Source organism: Notolabrus celidotus, chromosome 8 (genome assembly GCF_009762535.1).
Source record: "Notolabrus celidotus isolate fNotCel1 chromosome 8, fNotCel1.pri, whole genome shotgun sequence".
Lineage (NCBI taxonomy): Eukaryota > Metazoa > Chordata > Actinopteri > Labriformes > Labridae > Notolabrus > Notolabrus celidotus.
This window is the reverse complement of record NC_048279.1, coordinates 28890819-28910621: the sequence shown is the minus strand read 5'-3', so window position 1 is coordinate 28910621 and position 19803 is coordinate 28890819. Positions and strand designations below refer to the sequence as shown.

At 38.6% G+C, this 19803-nt stretch overlaps 2 protein-coding genes across 2 annotated transcripts; both read left to right on the top strand.

Annotated features, from left to right (window-relative positions):
• Nucleotides 1–1432: 1432 nt before the first annotated feature.
• On the top strand, nt 1433–6182 carry LOC117817601 (alcohol dehydrogenase class-3). The gene is made up of 9 exons (XM_034690354.1): nt 1433–1561; nt 2090–2191; nt 2575–2716; nt 2823–2910; nt 3160–3379; nt 4114–4374; nt 4509–4644; nt 5731–5869; nt 5968–6182. The coding sequence occupies exons 1-9, from the start codon at nt 1487–1489 to the stop codon at nt 5990–5992; spliced, it is 1188 nt and encodes a 395-aa protein (XP_034546245.1). The 5' UTR covers nt 1433–1486; the 3' UTR covers nt 5993–6182.
• Nucleotides 6183–7306: 1124 nt separating this feature from the next.
• Nucleotides 7307–14924, top strand: LOC117817056 (eukaryotic translation initiation factor 4E-1A-like). The gene is given in 8 exon segments (XM_034689534.1): nt 7307–7427; nt 7430–7470; nt 9118–9221; nt 9568–9663; nt 9809–9872; nt 11528–11641; nt 11951–12090; nt 13617–14924. Coding segments are annotated over 8 exon segments (780 nt in total). The 5' UTR covers nt 7307–7321; the 3' UTR covers nt 13732–14924.
• The last annotated feature ends 4879 nt before the right edge of the window (nt 14925–19803 follow it).

The following is a 19803-nucleotide window of genomic DNA, read 5'->3' as shown; positions in this document are numbered from 1 at the left end:
TCAAATTACACCACCTACCGATGATTACCGATGGGCATTATGACCCTTTCTCCAAACCCAGCAGAAAAAAAAGTAACATTTTTAACACCATTCCTACCAACAGCAGCTTTAATACTATATTATTCTGGCATTACTGCTTTTGGTATCTGATTTGAAACATACAATATGAAGTCTCTCTGACTTATTTCTCTACAAAATAAGTACACCCACACAGTGCACTAAAATACAGAAAAAATAGACAAGAGTTCCTTTATTTACTTTATTCATTGTCCATGCTCTTAAATGCTCCTCATCGCTACAATGGAATGACTTGGCCAAATTTACCATTTACAATTATAACAACTACTGAATTAAAAGGTTGGATGATGTTACAGTATTTCTCAATTGCTAAAACACTAAACCCTATTGTCTGAACCAAATTCCTTAGCAGCCTGAACCCATCAGTCACTCTTTTGGCAAAACCATAAGCGATTTTTCCCCTGGTTAGACACATCTTGCAAACACATTCTCACTCCTCACACCTTTTGCACTGTGATGCACTTGTGTTGCATAATGGTAAGCACAGGTAGCAAAAGTGAAACACATTTGAAGCACAGGTGTTACAGCTTAAACACACCAACTCAAAAATGGTTACACTTGTGGCTAATGATGTGAGTAAACCAATATAAGCCTGGATCTGGCACACCATGGGTTTTTTTCTCTCCGTTGCCTGGCCAGGGAGAATGTGGCCTGGGATGTGGATGAAGTCCTGTGGCCTGACCCAGCACATAGACCTGATGCTGTGGCTGAATTATTGTAGAGACTGTTAGCACTTCAGTTTAATTTTGTGGATTACACTGTAATGTGCTTCTCATTTATATTTGTTTTTAACTTTATTTTTACTGTATACAGGTGCTAAATTCAAAGAGGATTTTCAGAACAATAAACATTATTTCTACATCTTCCTCCTGAGCATTGTGTTTTCAGTTTTTTTGATGTAGTGTGTAATGACTGCCCAGTATTGTTTTTAATTTTGATTGACTTGGGGTATGGTATGATCTGACAACATTGTTTGGTGTTGCAGGAAGAGTCAGAGATTTGGTGAATGTAGTTTGAAAATTGGGTTTTAAGATAAGAGATTCCTTTACTTGTCCCACAACGGGGAAATTCAAGTGTTACAGTAACAGAGTAGACAGTGCAAAATGAATATATAAAGCAAACAAGAGCCTATAAATTAACACACATTAAAAAGTTATTAGCAATTAAAAATTAAAATTAAAGAGATAAAAGATAAGCATATCTTAAAATCACATATATACATACATATGGTGGATGCCAAGAAATGTGATTTAGCAATTGAGAAATAATGTGAAACAATGAAAATGTATGTATAATTCACCCTGCAGCCCGGATTTCATGTGATTCAAAAGTATGACGTTTTCCTGTTTTTATCTCGACGCGCCAACGTCACGCGTATCCTGCAACTCCTCTTCACTGATTGGTCCGAATGATAACTCCTTTACGGCCGCGCTCCTCCCTTCCCTCTTGTGCTGAAGAAGCGAACATGGAGACAGCTGGAAAAGTAAGTCCAGTTCTCATAAACATATGCACATAATAAAATACATGCATTACGGTATAAAGCGTGAGGTACAAGGTCGACTTTAAAATCACTTGAAGCATAAAACGCGTTTAAACTAACATGCACACTGTGAGCTCGTTGAATGAACAAGTACAAAGACCCACTTATCGATGACTTAACAGGGATATTTGGTCACTGCTGGTCAGCTGCAACTGGTATGCAAGTTGCTGCAGAGCGTGTCCAGGGAAATCTGTAGTAACATGAGTTCAAAAGGCGATTTTAAATCATGAAAAGTTATCTGGATGTTGCTCCGTTTCATTCATTCGTTAATGGCGATTAAGCAAGTTGTGATTCCAACAATAAATCACTGGAAATCTGATCTTTGCATTATCTTGGATACGGTTCAAAGTGCAACTCCACAGTGCAACTGCAGCAACAGTCTGTGCAGAAGCCCAAGTTAACCCATACCTGCAGTTAATTAATTTCACAAGCTGTGTCTGATAAAACCACCCCTCTGTACTTTGCCCTCAGGTGATCAAGTGCAAGGCAGCTGTTGCCTGGGAAGCTGGGAAGCCTCTCTCCATTGAAGAGGTGGAGGTAGCCCCACCAAAGGCCCATGAAGTTCGCATCAAGGTAAAACAATCCTCTGCATACCACTTTTCTAATGCTGAAACACTCTGACGTTAAAGCATGTGATGGGAGTCCTGCTTTAGACATCTATAAGAATAAGAAGTCTCTTTTCAGAGTGTATTTCAATACTTTTAAGGGGCAATCTTTTATCAGCATAAGAAGCTGGAAAACAACTTCACAACCACCCCTGGAGGAATAAAAGTGGGCCCAAAGTTTAAAGCTTTGAAGTTAGACTTGTATTATTTTGATGATTTATAACTGAGACCAGACATAGATGTTAGATAACAAAAGTTTTGTTAATGCCAGGCTTAAGATCTTTCACTTTTTTGCTCTTGCAATTCTTGCCTCATGTTTACTCTGAACTTTAAATGACTCTGTGCTCTCAGATCTTTGCTACAGGGGTGTGTCATACCGATGCCTACACTCTGAGTGGAAGTGACCCTGAGGGACTTTTCCCTGTCATCCTGGGTCATGAGGGAGCTGGAACAGTTGAGAGTGTTGGTGAGGGGGTCACCAAATTCAAGCCAGGTACAAAACTTTCAGATGAGATAAGTGAAATGTTTTATTTTTAATGCTGTTGTGAGAAAGTATGCCTTGAATGGTTTCAAATATCTCTTTTTTTGTCTGTACTAAGGTGATACGGTCGTCCCGTTGTATGTCCCACAGTGTGGGGAATGCAAATTCTGCAAAAATCCCAAGACCAACCTCTGCCAGAAAATCAGGTAATACTTCCAGATTTAGATGCAACTTGGAGATGGTGAAGAAAAGTGTTTTTCTTTGTAGCAGAACTTGCAACCTCAGATGTTGAACTTGTAGCCGAAGGTGCCTGAGGGCAAATGAGCCAAAGCTCAGTCATCATAAGTTTGAGCCTCCCTCTCTGCCCTGAACTGAACAACCCAGCAACTGAGTTTCACCACTCTCTACGCACTTACATGACACCTTTTTTTTTTCTCTTTGCCTCCACCTTTCAGGATCACTCAGGGCCGCGGCCTGCTCCCTGACAACACCTCACGATTCACGTGCAAGGGAAAGCAAGTGTTTCACTTCATGGGGACCAGCACCTTCTCTGAGTACACTGTAGTGGCTGACATCTCTCTGGCCAAGGTGAACGAGAAAGCTCCTCTGGATAAAGTCTGCCTTCTTGGATGTGGCATTTCTACCGGTTATGGAGCGGCCCTTAACACTGCCAAGGTGGGAAAAAAAACGGGCCATGCTGAAGTACAAGCAGCCTCGTAAGGAAAAAGGATTGAGTCCTTTATTTCTTTCTTTTTTGTTCTTTTTCTTTAAAATAGCCTGAAATCAGAAATTTAGATAAGGAAAATCTCCCCCCAAGCAAACCCAGGCTGGGTGGAAAAAATGGAAGTAACATCAGGAAAAGACAGACGAGGTATCCTCTCTTGAGCATGAGTTTCTTTCTAAAGAAAGATAACAGCCGTCGGAAAATTGTGACACAATTTGTTGTTTAAAGCTTGTTATGCAGAACAAGTTCACCCAAAGGACACAAAGACGAGGGAGGAATTTTTTTGCCATTGTTTGCAGGTTTCACCCTGAAGTGGGTCACACTTATTAATCATGCAGATTTGAAGTGAATAAAAAAATGTTGCCGAGAGGTTCTGTTTATAATTGTGGTTATTGTTATTTTCATAGAGACATTATTCGGGCCAGAAATCACATTTTTACATATAATTAGTAGAATTAATTAGAAAACTAACAGAAACTCATATTTTCATGTTATGTCCCCTCACAGTTTTGTCTGTTTGATGTTTCTGTCACCTTTTGTATCCCTCAGACTATTTCAACTCTCGGGGAAAACTCCCCAAGTAATCTGATGTAACACGACTGGAACACTTCACAACTTCATACATATTTGTTTTAGCAAAATTATTCTGACTCTATCATTGCTTCTCCTCCTCATGCACCATCAGGTTGAGCCTGGCTCCACATGCGCCGTGTTTGGCCTCGGAGCTGTCGGCCTGGCTGTTATAATGGGCTGCAAGGTCGCTGGTGCAACCAGGATCATTGGTGTGGACATCAACCCCTCAAAGTTTGACAAGGCAAAGGAATTCGGTGCCACCGAGTTTGTGAACCCAAAGGACCACAGCAAGCCCGTCCAGGAGGTGCTGGTGGAGATGACAGACGGAGGAGTGGACTATTCTTTTGAGTGCATTGGAAACGTGACAATCATGGTGAGATAATCTGACTTTGTGGTGCACATACTGAGTGTTCTGTTTACTCCTCAAATAGCACATGCTGCATATGAAACCATCTCAACATTAAGCTTCTCACAAACACCAAGAAAATTACCATGTGATTATTCCAGAGAGCTGCTCTGGAGGCGTGCCATAAAGGATGGGGTGAGAGTGTCATCATCGGCGTGGCCGGAGCTGGACAGGAGATCTCCACCAGACCGTTCCAGCTGGTGACAGGCCGAGTGTGGAGGGGCACTGCCTTTGGAGGTGACTGACTGTGTTAGGGAATAAGGGACATAAAGAGCTTTACGTTGTGTGGCAGCAGTTCAAACTCACTGCCTGCTACATATTTTAATTATGGGTTATTTAGATTTCTTCACATCCACTTAAGAGCTCTTCTCAAACTAGAGCTTCCTTTCCTTCATAAAAAGTTATCTTCTTTTAAAATAATTCAAGAGTTAGGAACCACAGATAGACATAGGCTTTTTAATGAAAGGTAGAAAATGCATTATGTCTCCTCGTGTTACTCCATGTCCACTTTGGGCTGGTCATGGAAAAACCAAGCGGTAAACTCTGGTCTTATACTATGAAGCCAATGTGGAGGAGGTAAAAACTGCAGTTCATCGACTGTCTGCTTGAGGCTGGCTGCACAGACATTGGAATCCACATACACAGCCATTGAAAAAAAAAGACGATATTTGCAACAAAAACAAACATGTTTACAGCCTGGTTCTAAATAGCTAATTTCTCTATCAGCACACACTGTACGGGGGTGAATTTTTCCAAAACGTATTTTTGAAGATAATAAACTTAAGAGTTTTGCCCAAATAAGGATACGAATGAGTGGATTAACAGGCGGGCACCCTGTAGCTGTTAGCAAAAGGGCTTAAGGCCCGCCTCTTTGCCTCACAGTAGCTTGGATGAAGTTAGGTTGAGTTCAGCATTTCCAATATGGCACACGCCGAAAATCGGCTTTAAAACAACGCTTCAGGAACAGATGGGTGACGTCCCTGATACTGTGTCCATTTATTACACAGTCTAGGGGGAAATGGCCAGGTGACACTACCTGTTATGTTCAGGATATAAATACAGCTGTTGATGTTTTCTGGTTGATATAGATCTTCTGTCAAGTAAAGATTTGGTGATACGTGCTGCTGCTGATCTTGGCCAGGACACTCTTGTAAAAGAGATTATTAATCTCAATGAGGTTTTCCTGGTTAGATACATGTTAAAAAGGGAAAAAGAATAGATCAAGAAGCTATGTATGTATTTAATCTTTTTTTTTTTCAGCTGAGTTTTGACAGAATTACATTCCCAGTTGTCTAATCTGTCTTCAATGTTCTTTCTTCTTAGGGTGGAAGAGTGTGGAGAGCGTCCCCAAGCTGGTGGAGGACTACATGAATAAAAAGCTGAAGGTGGATGAGTTTGTGACCCACACTCTGCCCTTTGAGAAGATCAATGAAGGTTTTGACCTCATGCATGCCGGAAAGAGGTGAGCAGTTAAATTTTGCAGCACATGCACTGAAAGAAGTGCCTCATTCTTCATTTATAAAAGGGTTTAACCTTACTGTTTTTTGTTTCTCATTGCAGCATCCGCACAGTGCTGACCTTCTAAAGTGCCTGACGCACCGACATCCTTCACATTCAGCCTTGAAACGAACTTCCTTTATGGTTGCAGCACTTGACACATTTCTCTGCACTTGTTTTGATGACATAGCTGTCAGTATTGAAACTTAATTTTTAGAAGCACAAAATCTGTTCTGAAACTAAAACAGTGTCATTAAAAGTTTTTGAATTGGTGTCCATCCTCTGTGTTTTACTTTCTGTGTGTCATTATCTGATGTGATGTTTTTAAAGCTGCACATTTGTGCCTTGAGGCCTTTGGCTGCTGGGCATATTATGGGCATTATTTTTTTCCCTAACAAAACAATGAACATTGTCTCTGCATTCAAAGAAAATGATAATAAATCAACTTCCCTCTGCAAAATTATCAGATACATTGTTTTAAATAGAGTAGTAACCAAATTGGTAAATGGCAATGGAACTGATGCAATAACCAAACAAAACTTAATTAAATTTAAAAAAAAAAAAAGAAAGAAAGAGAATTTTGGGGGGGGTCTAGGTTAGAGGAAAGACTGGCAATGAGTGAAAATAATCAGGAAAACAATTAATGTTTTAAAAAAATGTCTTAGAACTACCCTTCACTGTTATACTTATCTTAAACTCCCAGAGGAGTAGGATTCAACGGCTTGCTAAAAGAGAAGTAAAAGCCAATACGTGTGATTTTAAGGAATTAAGTTTAGCTTGATCAAGTGGGATTCTGAATATAGCAACAAAGGGGTCCATCTTAACCTGAATACCTAGGACTTTTGATAAGGTCATAAAATAATCATTCCATGAGGAAGCATGATATCTATCACATTTATCTGGAACATTAGGATATATTTTAGTGACTGATTTTGATGTATAGTTTTACCCCATCTCCTGGCTTTGTATGTCTATACTTCTGTAAATCGCCCAGCCACCTGGATATCATGTAAAGCACTGACATCACTATAAGTATCATTAACAAAAGACTGGCTTGACTTAGTTAGACTTAAAAAAGGCCATTTGTTTTTAATTAAGCTGGCTTGGGAACACAATGGAAACTTGTGACTCACCACCTAAGGCTGTAAAACTCACTCAGTTTCATTTTCAAAATATTACAGTTCACTTGTTGCCTTAGATGATTATTAAATACTATTGTTAAGCACAGAAAAATAGGTAAGATGCACACATATTTCAATGTAAGTACTCTAAAGTGCATATTGTGCACAATTAAAAACATGCAACTAGAATATTCTCATTACTAAAAGGTGGAAGGGTTCACTGCTATTAATAATAGATGTAGGAAGTCTCCAATCCACACCTGATGGATGCATTGAACAGTTGAAGAAAGGACACAATGTCCCAATTTCACATCCAGGACCCAGATGTACTTTTGTCAATCTACTTGCGCATGCGTTCTGGAGAATGCCAGATGGTCCAATCAGCTATTTTAACACACGCCAAAACACTGGATGTGATTTCCAGAAGATGGCGACCGCTCTGGTGGTGAGTGTACTGCAACACTCCATAAACTATTACAACAGGCATTGACTGAAACACAAGCAGAGACTTTAAAAACTCAGGAAAAGTCCGTAGAAAGAGTCGGAGTCAGTATTTACGTACACTTCCCATTCTCACCTTGGGCAGGTAACTGAAGTAGCTAGCTGAAAGTTAGCAGCACTTAGAGTTACACTAACGTAATTAAATATACAACACATCGTTAATTGATGCTCGTTTGGTCAGTGTTTATCACAGGGGCTGTAGACAAAGTGTGGGGATGACGGTTGGTTTACATGCAGTGTTGACGGAGGGGATAACTCAGGCAGGTTTATCCTCACATGAACTCCTGAAAGGATGCACGCGCTGCTAATGTGAAGGTTTCCCTGCCATCCGTGTGATGAGTTCCCACCTGAGAAGCAGCTAACTGGACTTTAGTTCCTGGCATTGCTAACAACTGTATATTTATTTAACTTTTTAAGTCAAATTTTGTTTATTGTGACAGGGGAGAGGACATTAACACCAACTACACAGTCTCCCTTTGACTTAATGTTAATTTGTGAAGGGCTTGTACATCCTACATTAGTTTGCGTTCATTCACCTTAAAGCAGGGGTTCCCAAAGGTCTTCCAGATTTATTTTTTTTAAGTTATCCAAAAATAGTACATTTTACCCATTATAGTACAAAATATCCACAACTATTGTAGCTAAATTTGAAATAAAACCTTGAAAATAGAAAATGTAATGCGTTTTCTGCCTTTCTTTGTTGCCAGATGACTCCTAAGTTTAGGGTTAAGTGAACAGTTTATTATCAAAAGCATCAGTAGCAGCAGGTTAATTCATAACAGCACAGGAAACACAGCCCCATGCTCATATAGGTAGGCTGATTTTCTGCAGACCTGCTACATGAAGCCACATTAAATCACTTTGAGGGACAGTGGGGGTCGTGAGTCTTTGGCACCTATTTTTTTGGGGTTGAAAATAGAAAATGTAATGTATTTTCTTCCTTTCTTTTTGCCAGATGACTCCTAAGTTTAGGGTTAAGTGAACAGTTAATTATCAAAAGCATCAGTAGCAGTAGGTTAATTCATAACAGCACAGGAAACACAGCCCCATGCTCATATAGGTAGGCTGATTTTCTGCAGACCAGCTACATGAAGCCACATTAAATCACTTTGAGGGACAGTGGGAGTCGTGAGCAGGGCGTAAAATGAACACCCACCAAGCGCCAATAGCGGGTACAAAATTAGTTTGGCGTGTAACACAAAAACACATCATTATTGGAGGTCTCTAGCCAATGGCAGAAGAGGTAAAAAGTTTATTTTACGCTCTAGTCGGGAGTCTTGGCCACATATGTTTTGGGGGTCGAGGGCTGAAAAGTTTAGGAACCCCTGCCTTAGAGGATAATGTGAGCACAGGTTTAGACTCATTGTTGTTAGAAACCAAGTCTTTGGTGGATGAAAGTTGGTCGCCACATTTTTAAACGACTTAAAAAGAAATATGAACTTTGATTTTGTTAGGACGTTCACTTGTAAGCTCCCTAAAAGCCAGGCACGAGCCAGTGTGAAGGGAAATCATCATTACTGTCATGGATAAGTCAAAACTAATCAAAAGTGTTTCTGTGAGTTTACCCTGCTTTTTTTTTCTTCTCCTGTAGGTGTCAACTTCAGTTCCTACAAATCCTGAAAAGGAAAAATGTGGCAACATTATTCAAAAGGTTGTGAGTCCTGAGGCGTACATCAAACATCCTTTACAAAACAAGTAAGACTACAACTCAGTTCTTTTTTTATTCTTGCTTCCCACCGAGAGAGTCGAGGAGTCACAAAAGAAAACTTTTGAACAAGTGTATCAGAACAGTTCAAAACTTTTGAGATGAAATCATTGGAGAGTGATTTTTTTTTTTTGTCAATTAGTGCTTACTGGCCATATGGCATTTCTGTTTATCTCATCAGCCTTAAAAGTGGCTAGGATGTGTGTAGGCGTATTTCATCTCGGTAAACTTATAGCTGTCTTGTAAGTTTCAGTGAAACAGGTTTTTAATGAGCAGCAGGATTAGACATGAATGGCATGGAGTTGTTCTGTAATATAACTGTGCTTTGATTGGCAGGTGGGCGCTTTGGTTTTTCAAGAACGACAAAAGCAAAACATGGCAAGCCAATCTGCGCCTCATCTCCAAGTTTGACACAGTGGAGGACTTCTGGGCGTGAGTTTATCACTTCTGTGTGTGTGACAGCATTAGGATCAGACCTATACCTCATCATAGTAACATATAATAAGTGTTCTTGTAGTTACCTGAACTTCTTAAAGTTTAAGTTGTTGACAGTGTTTTTTTCTGTGACTTCTTCCAGGTTATACAATCACATCCAGCTATCAAGTAACTTGATGTCAGGCTGTGACTACTCGCTGTTTAAGGTAAGAGTGCTGTTAAGTCTCAAAGTTAAGGTACTCCAGGTGGGGTCACAAGGTCAGTTTTGGTTAAGGGCTTTATTCCAGCTACACTTCTACAGAAGAAAAACAGCTTTCTGTGAGTGCACTGGTACTGAAGTACATTGAGGACTCCATCTCCTCACAAAGGAACAAAGGGTATGAAACCTAAAGTCACCTGGCCTGATCACTGACTCATCCATCTGAGCTTAGCTGACTCGTAACCCTCCATTACCAGTAATACATGTCCCCATCGGTTAGCTGGAATTAAAAAGACAATTTTTCCTGTGACCAGCAGTAAGTTTAGCACTCTCCACTGCACTTTCTTTAATCTTTGGTGGCCACAAAGGGCCTGTGAAAAAAGATAAGTAATGAGCATTAGCCTCGAGTGAGACAGGATCTCATCCGTCATAGATATTGTTGTAGAGCTGAATAAGACTGGAAAGGTGGAATATGTTGCAGTAAGGTGAGACATACGATTGCTGTCGGATTAGGGGTTCCAGCTCCTTAGTTTAACTTTATGTAAATAGGAACTGCTGCAATGCGGTGTAGGAGATTCCATTCATTTACATGCTGAAAAGGTTACTGAATGCATAACTTGCAAGACCAAATGTTTCTTGATAGTTGCCATGAGAAGCAACAGATGAATAATTAAATGAATCAATCACTGGTTAAGTTCAGCGCATGAGGCAATGCATTGAAAGCACACATTCAAAGAAAGTAGAAGTTGAAAGCGTTGATCTGGGATAGGTTATAGGACAGATATCATTCATACACGGTTGATTCTTTATTTTCAAAAGGGTCCAAAGAAAGCTTCAGAGTAGATTGAGCCCACCTTGACATGTGGGTTGAGTGTTGGGTTCGTTCATAACGAAGTCCACAGTGTGAAACTTCACCACGCAAGTTAGGTGTGCATACACGGTATTAATCAACAAAGAAAAAGTGACCGTATTTAATATTTGTGTTTTTTGTGATTATAGAAAACTGTAGATGATGGCCCTTCTGTGATCATATTTAAAATTTCACAAGAGGAGACTTTAATTGTCCCTTCTGTAAACTCTGTAGCACAGATCTTCAGAGAATTCAGCTAGCGAACCTTAAAAGCACCCCCTTTTATTTAAAGCATAATTAGCTTTAATCTGATATCAATTTTCATTTTGTAGAACATATTCTGTTGAGACTAACTAACAGCCGACTACTTCTGTCAAAAATGAAATGTACTTTATTCACAGAATTACTTATTTAATGGAACTAGATAAGTCAATCTTTTATGTGCTGTTCTCTTCGCAACCAGTCCTGGGTAATAAAAAGACACAAAAGATGTTCTTGCTCACAAAGAGGCTGTGAGAAAACCTGACCTATATCAAGATTTCTAGACTTGCAACAGATCCATACAAATGAATCTAAAGCATTCCTATTACATCACATGACATTATCAACATTTATGGATAACATACCAATAAGTCTGATTCTCTTTTAGTGGAACAAAGATGAAACTGCAGGACTTTTTTCAGTTCTCTTTAACTAGTGATGTCAGGTTCTGTTGTAATCTGAATGCATACTGATGCATGTGGTGTTTTGATCATTTTGGATGCCTTTTGTGTATTTATAGCCTTGCCAGCTTAAGCTTTATTTGCATACAGGATGGGATTGAGCCCATGTGGGAGGATGATCGGAACCGACGAGGTGGTCGCTGGCTGATAACTCTGTCTAAGCAGCAGCGAAAGGCAGACCTGGATCGCTTCTGGTTGGAGACGGTATGCTCAGCACTGATGATATCGTTTTGTTTTATTACACTGTAATGCCCGTGAAGCACACGTGTTAATGATAACAATGATAGTTGAATTCCATTCATCTGCTTTGTTGGAACAGTGTTTGGTATTTAAAGTGCTGTCTCACTGTCAGACTGAACTGTGACACTTGAATAGAACCGACTGGGCCCTCGTTAAAGCAACGAGCAACACCTGTGCTGCTCCTCCAGTGAGGAGTCAAAATGTCTGCTGTGAAACAGGCCATTAGCTTGTAACTGCTCCCCCAATAACGAGCCATTTGTTTTTCTCCTGCAGCTCTTGTGCCTTGTGGGCGAGGCTTTTGATGACTTTAGTGACGACGTGTGTGGAGCCGTCATCAACGTCCGAGCCAAAGGAGATAAAATAGCAGTGTGGACCACAGAGTACGAGAACAAAGATGCCATCACACACATAGGGTAATCTGACATTAAATACAGGGCATTACATATTGATGGAAATCTTACAATGTGGAAAAAAACAAAACCTTAAGTAGTAGTGTAGGGAATATATATATATATATATTTTTTTAAACAAAGTTTATTTATAAATTTGTCAATACAACTGTAATAATTCACAGTGATGACATATACTGATTTAATAGAAATCCCCCACCACCCCCACTCATAGTGACATTTAGAGGGAATACAACTTAATATCAAAACACTAAAATAGAACAATAATTCAAAAGAAAACTATTAATGATAATAATAAAAATGAATAATATAAAGTACAATAAATACATTGAAATAAATAAATAAAGTAAAATAAAATGTTATGGGTTAAAACAGTGCACTCTATTATCTAGGGCATAAACAAGCACTGAAACACAAAAGAGAGGAACAGCAGCATGAGCCAAAGGGGCATCTCTAGGGTTCTTCCAGTTTGATGGGAATATTTTTATAACTGATTTAATGGCACTTTTAAGAACCTAATAGCTTTCTAAAAAATTGCCATATTTATAGAAGTATATCAGATTTCACCCCCCTTTAAAGTACTTGTATCTAACTAGTTAAAATGATCTACCTTACTCACAAGTGAAGTGGAAGATACCCTTTTAGCTTTACAGCAAGTTCCAAAACCCAAGTGTCATGTTTTAGATTTTCTGACCTGTGTACAAAGACTCCTCTGGGGCAGAGTATGTCAGAGATACAGCTTCAGTGGGCAGCCTCTGTAAACCTCTGTTACAGCAGGATGCAGAACTCAACTCATCTCAGCTCAGCTCTACTTTACTTATATAGCACCTCTCATACATACAAGCATGCAACCTAATGTGCTTCATGAAAATAACAGAAACAGAAAACAACAGAAATGGGTAAAATAATAAAAGACATTAAAAAAATACTTATAATAAAAAAAATCAATACAGTAAAATTAATGAAATAAGAAAGGGTGGAAGCAAAATAAAAAACAGTTATGGTTAAAAAAATTAGATATAAGAAATAGATATCTAAATAAAAAACTTAAATAAATGTTACAACAATGATTATAATAATAATAATGCAGTCGAGGGGTAAAAATTAATTACTCCAAATAAAAAGCCAGATAAAAAAAGTAAGTCTTAAGTTTAGTTTTTCAGACTCATGTTAGACAGAGAGCTTGCCATTTTGATGTCCAGAGGCAGAGAGTTCCAGTTTCAGTGCATAAAACTGAAAGCTCTCTGGCTGGTGTTTGTTTAAAACACTTGAGGAACATTTAAAAAGGAAGCATTCGAGGAGCTCAGTGATCGAGCTGGAACATAAAATGACTGGAGGTCTGTGATGTATGGAGGAGCTGTTAAGAGCTTTAAAAACAAGTAAAAGAACTTTAAGGTGACAAGTTTTAAGATAAAGTAATGATTATGTGTGTTTATAACTCGGTGTCTGTATGACTTTCATTCCTGATTTATTTCCATAAATATTTATGTTGATTTACTCACATACAGTGTTTGTCCCCCCTCCTGTAGGCGTGTCTATAAGGAGAGATTAGGCGTCCCACCAAAAGTGATCATCGGGTACCAGTCTCACGCAGACACAGCCACAAAGAGCGGCTCCAACACCAAGAACAAGTTTGTTGCCTGAGGACCAGCCGTCATATTTTCTGTTGCCAGAGTAGATTTCCTGTCATTCCTCCATGAATGTAACTGACGTGTTTGTTGACAAAGAAACATTTGGAGCAGAGATAAAAGTTGCTTTCTTTTTGTTTGCCTCTGTGTTGCCATTTTACCAAAGCTTTTGTTTACCATGGGATTCTGTGCACTTTTGTTTGAGAATGGAGTTTTGTTGTGTGGGATAAAGATGAGTCAAAGATGTTTAGATGCCCAGATTTAATTTTCAAATACACTTGAATATTTGTGAAGGATTTGTTATTCATCCAGGCCTCTGTGTGAAGGAATTGATTTCAGAAATTCAAAGATTGTTTATCTGAGTAGCAACTGTAGCATTGAGTCAACATTTTACTATTCATGTAAAGTTTTTTTGCATTTATTAACAGTGGAATTCCCAAAAAGGGATTGTGGGGGAAAAAAAGAAAATTTGAACCAAACTCTGATTTTGAAGTCTGATTTAGCAGAAATGTCTCCAGATTCAGAATATCTTGAATGAGAAAATAAATATATAATTTAAATGTAATTTATTGCTAACATTACAAACAGGAAGTCTTAGTTTAAAATGGTAGGTTTCTTGTCATGCAGGTTGTGCAATATGTGAAGAGTTAAAGTGAATATGTTTACCATTTTGAGGAGCACTACATAACTAAAGCGACTTCTGGTGCCTCTTTGTTAGTGTCCAAACATTTTGATGTGTACATTGTACCACTAATGACATTTTCTTTCTTTGAAGCATAGTTCATGTATGTAGTGCTTTGGCACTTGAAAAAAATCTGTATAAAAAACACCTTTCATACTTGAGCCTGCTTTTCTTGTACACTTAAATCTAGAAGTTTGTGTTTGATGGGATGAAAACATATTAACAGAATTTTGTACCACATATCTTTTAAAAGGATATCATCTGGCTTTACATAATTTTAGGCATCTGTTTTTTGTTCTGGTGAGTGCACAAGCCATATTGGGTTGCAGTGTTTAGTTAAAAGGTGTATGAGAGCAGGAGTTTTGTTTATCTTATGCTTGACACAGTTTCCACACCATTTAGCTTGGTAAGCAGCATGAGCAAAAATCACATTGTTTGGAGGGATTGAACTGTGCCTTGAATGTTACACCCTGCCCTGCTTTTCTGTTAACAGAACTTATGTAAATAAAAATGTACAGTGAAGAGTATTTTTAAAAAGAGTCTTTCATTGTCAACGGATTAAAAAATATGCTTTGTTAAAGAAACTCATCGATATTTCCTTTGTGGCACAAATTAATTACTTTGAAGGTTGAGCACAAGTGACCCACGTTTGACCTTACGGTGCAGTTTTATGACAGCTCTATATGTATGCTAATAAAAGGCTGCTCAACTATGTTATCTCATTCCATCTATAATCGCTCTCCTACACTTATTTTAGACTCCTTTTATGAAAGATGGGTAGTATGTTCACTCAAAGTGTTTTCCTAAGGTTGTTATAAAAGACTATATAAATTAAGTGATGTGTTCATTTCTCCACATTTTGTTTGCCTCATTCAAAGGGACTCTTGCAATAGCCTCAGTGACAGTAATTGATGCCTCCAGTCTGTTGTCATCTTTATTAGGCTTCACAGATTGCAATGGGCCTTTAAAGGGCTTTAAGTAATCTATGACGTTCATTGACTACTGTTTAAGAGCAGCAGCCACGCAGCCCTCCTGCTCCTTTGATACAAGTACTCCTGTAATTGACCCAATCAATCAAGGCACATTTTCACTGGAGAGACAAATAAGAGGAAATTAGAGGAGAGATTGTCTTGAGAGGTTGTAAGATGAGAGGGCTGACTGTAATGTAAAATATAGCAAGGACCCTAAATTGAAATGTTTGTATTGTATTTTATAACTAACTTTTTTTGGAAATCCAAAGATAAGTATCTTCTTTTGAAATAACTTAAAGCACACTGATGAGAAATCTGAAGAGCCTATTTAATATCATGTCCCCCCTGCTTGTTCATGTGGTATAATACTGTAGAAGCTCCCTGCTAATGCCACTAATATATTAGAGAGTGAAAACAGAAAAACAAAGTCTGATATACTCAATCATGGAGGCCCTTAGCGGCCCTGGACCCATACATTTTATCTGCCCTCACAATAATAATAAAGTATTTTCAGTTGTTTCCTTCAGATTATGACTCATCCTCAGAGTTGCAAAAGCACCAAACAAACATAGACATAGGCTATCTTTACATTATTACCATCATTAGTGTGGACAACTGCAGCAAAGGTATGCCCATCATAATAACCAGCATGTTGTTTTGTTTTAGATTGCCAGAATGTTATCCAGAGGAAATTAAGCTTTTGTATCTCAAGACAATAAGATAAATGAATCTATTACAAAGAAAGCAGCGTTGTTATTCTCTTAAGAACAAGAAAAATCAGCTGAGACTGAAACTGAAGAAATAGTCATTGAGGGCTTCCATTCCATTCTCAATGAACAGAGATGTAGACAGCCCGACCAACACCTAAGCATGGAGGTTGTTTGAAGATGTACTGCCATTGGTTCTACCTGCAAGGTTGTCTTTATTTTACCTCCTCTGATAATAGAACTACTGAGACATGCTTTCTATTTCTATTTCTATCATCAAGTTATGCCGTGATAATACTCCTTCCATTTAACTTTGCTTTGTGATTCTATTCTCACTTTTTATCTCATGGAACCAACTTTTTTTTTAACCTTTAGATTATTTTTGTTCAGTGTTCACAGTTATCAATAGTCTATCATCATGCCTATGCTGTTATTGCTAATATTATACTTACATTTAACATTACAGTTGGCATTGTAGCCATAAGTCTGTATTATCTCTTGTTGTTGAAGCCGTTGGTGTGTTTGTTTCTCTCCTTTCATCTCTCTGCTTCTTCTGCACCTCTTACTTTCTCACTTTCACCGCCTATCCAATCATGACAGATGATTATTGGCATGAGTCTGGTTCAGCTAGAGGGATGTGTTCCTTTGACACTGTTGATAAAAGGTTGCCAAGTGTCTACTGATGGCGGGTCCCCTGCTGGGTTCACTGTAAATAATTTACACAAAGACCAGCTTATTTTGCAGTGTGTTGAAAAAACATTGGTTAGGATTTGGTGCCAAATGATTGAAAAATGATTGATTTTTAAACATTTTTCAGTCTCAGACCTGATATCCAAAACATTGATGAAGCTCCAAATGTGAAGATTATTTTGTAGTGTGAAGTTCCTCAATGCAAAAAAAAAGTTGTCAACCATGATTCAAAGCAACATTGCCTGAGTTTTTAAACAGCAGTTAACCATGCCTGGTGGATTTTTGTTGCTCACATTTTGGTGCAGGTGTGACCCAAACCCAAATAAATGAGCGTACTGCAGGTACAGTCACTGCTCCAGGCCTCAGATGTCCTCCTGCTGCAGGTCAGAGAGATTACTTATCCATTTATTGTACAAAAGTGTGTGTGAGTGTGTCAGTGTGAGTGTTACATAAAGCAATTATGTGCCAGATTTATATGTCCCTCTAGATGAGTACATAATGTGATAAAATGTTAATTTAATTAACTGCCAGATAATGTAATAACATCTTCTGATGGATAATTTAATTATTTTCCTTTGTCATAGCTCTTACAGGAAGATATTTCAGTCATTGCAACATAGAGATGCAGGTTTTGTCCCATTCTGCAGAAGGATTACATTATTTGTTGTTCTGGTTCCCCATGAACAGGCCTGTGTTTTTGCTTCAGGCTGTCATTTCGACGTCTTAAATAAGGCGATGATGCAGCCTCATCACTGTTCTCTATCAGCAGCTGCATTAAGTATTGATTTATGTAAAACCTACTTTCCTGTCTTGGCTCTCTTGATTAGCACCTTTTAGTGGTAACAGCTGACATCTGACGTGTGTGAATTTGATGCCCCTGATGTCCTGGCAGATGGAAGTGCTAATCCAAGTAGACACCTGTAATTGACAGAGGAAATATAAAAATGTTCCCTCATTACAGGGAGGAAAATGTGGGGGAGGAGGGAAAAGAATGTAAATTGTATTCTGCTTCTGTAAGATATCAGCACTCTTTCCCCAAGCTTTGCATTTTAACCTGTAAGCTAGGCGTGGAAGTAGCAATATGATCTAATACACGTAACCAAATGTTACAATTCAATCCAGTATAAAACAATATGAAACAGTGTGATATGATGCAATACAATAGAATACAATACAGTACAGTATGCAAAATGGTACGATACGATACAATGCAAAACAATATGATTTGGTACAGTACTACTACAGGTACCAAACATCAAGACGGGATAAGCTCCAGTCCCATCTTACTGGCAGGACTCAGTCTGATCTACTTCCTTTAACAGGCAGAAACCTTAAGCAGAACCAGACTCATGTTTGACAGCCATCTGCCTTGACCAAGTTGGGGTTGGAAAGAAGGTTAGAGGGAGATGGAGAGAGATGGTAGTGGTGAGACGGATAGTAGTAGTTGTATCAGCTGGAGTCTGGCACATCAACAGCAGCAGGTCGTCTACGGTAGCGATCCAGAGGAACCTGAGACAAGGGAGCTCAGGGACTACTAGAAAGATCAACTATTATATCTTATGTAATCTTCAAGACATTTGTCTTAAGCTGAAGTCCGTCATACATTTAGCTCCCTCCACAAAGTAAATGTCAAAACATTTCAGAAAAGACAGAGAAGCATAACAAACGGTTTACTTTGTGGGTTAAAATAACAAAACTCTCCTTTAACAAAGTACACTATTGATTCATTAATACGGTAACAGCTTGTTAATGTTGCAGCTAAGTGGACCTAAGTAGAAAATCTCACTAGATTTAATAATCAGGTCCCAGTGTCCCTGAACCAGGTTTAAGCAGAATACAGTGTAAATGGATTTGTCGCTTTTAACTCAGCATGCTCCTAATGCTGCCTTTAAGTGTTTCTAACAGTGAGCAGCCTTAGGTTCAGATAATAAAAGGACTCTTTTATTAAGGACACACACGCAATGTGTGTTACTGAGCATGTTTGCTTTTGCAGGAATCGAAGCTTGAACTTACATGCAATCGTGCTGTATGCCATATTTTTTCACATTTGCATGTTAAGTGAATTACATGTGTGATAATGGCTGGCATGCATACAGTAACTTGCATGAGCTTGAATGCTACACTAGCTTTACTTCCATTTCAACACTGTTGACTCTGTGTTTGGTTGGTTTGTAACATTAAGACAGGCTACTAAAGGTGCTAGTTAGGACATTATAAACATACACACCAACAAAATATCCAGTTTTATTATCAGAATGAATTTCCCAGTTCCCACCCTAACACAGCCCTGTGTGATTGTTGAAACTCTTATTCTATGTGCATGGGCACTGGCAAGCTCCTTGAGCAGCCTATACTCCCTTTGTTTCAGGCTTTGCAGGAAATCTTGGAGCCTGGCTGCAGGAGTTTGCTCCCATTCAGGCAGCCGAATATCACTTAAGCTGAGGACTGATGTTAGGCGATAAGGTCTGGCTTGCAGTTGGCATTTTCACTCGTCCAAAGGTGGAGCTGTCTGCTGAGGCTGTGTTTCTTTTACAACAAGATAGGAGAATCATTTCTTGGAGCCCTGACACAAATAACATATCTATCTATCTATCTATCTATCTATCTATCTATCTATCTATCTATCTATCTATCTATCTATCTATCTATCTATCTATCTATCTATCTATCTATCTATATCTATCTATCTATCTATCTATCTATCTATCTATCTATCTATCTATCTATCTATCTATCTATCTATCTATCTATCTGTGCTAATGTTAATATAATTTAAATATGGATAAGACGATTTTTGCTGAGTAAATATTTCAGGTTTTCTGTGCAGGTTTGGAGTATTGTTGTTTTTCTTTTCTTTCCACAAATTCTCCACAAGGAGGCGGTATAGCTTCACTCTTGACTGCAGCATCCAGACTTTCAATCCTCCACAAACGTTTTGGTGGGAGAAATTGGGATTCCACAGAGCTCTTCAGCTGCACACACCAGGGAAAGAAGATATCTGTAAATAGCAGCTGGGTGTCTTATTTATTTATATTCCA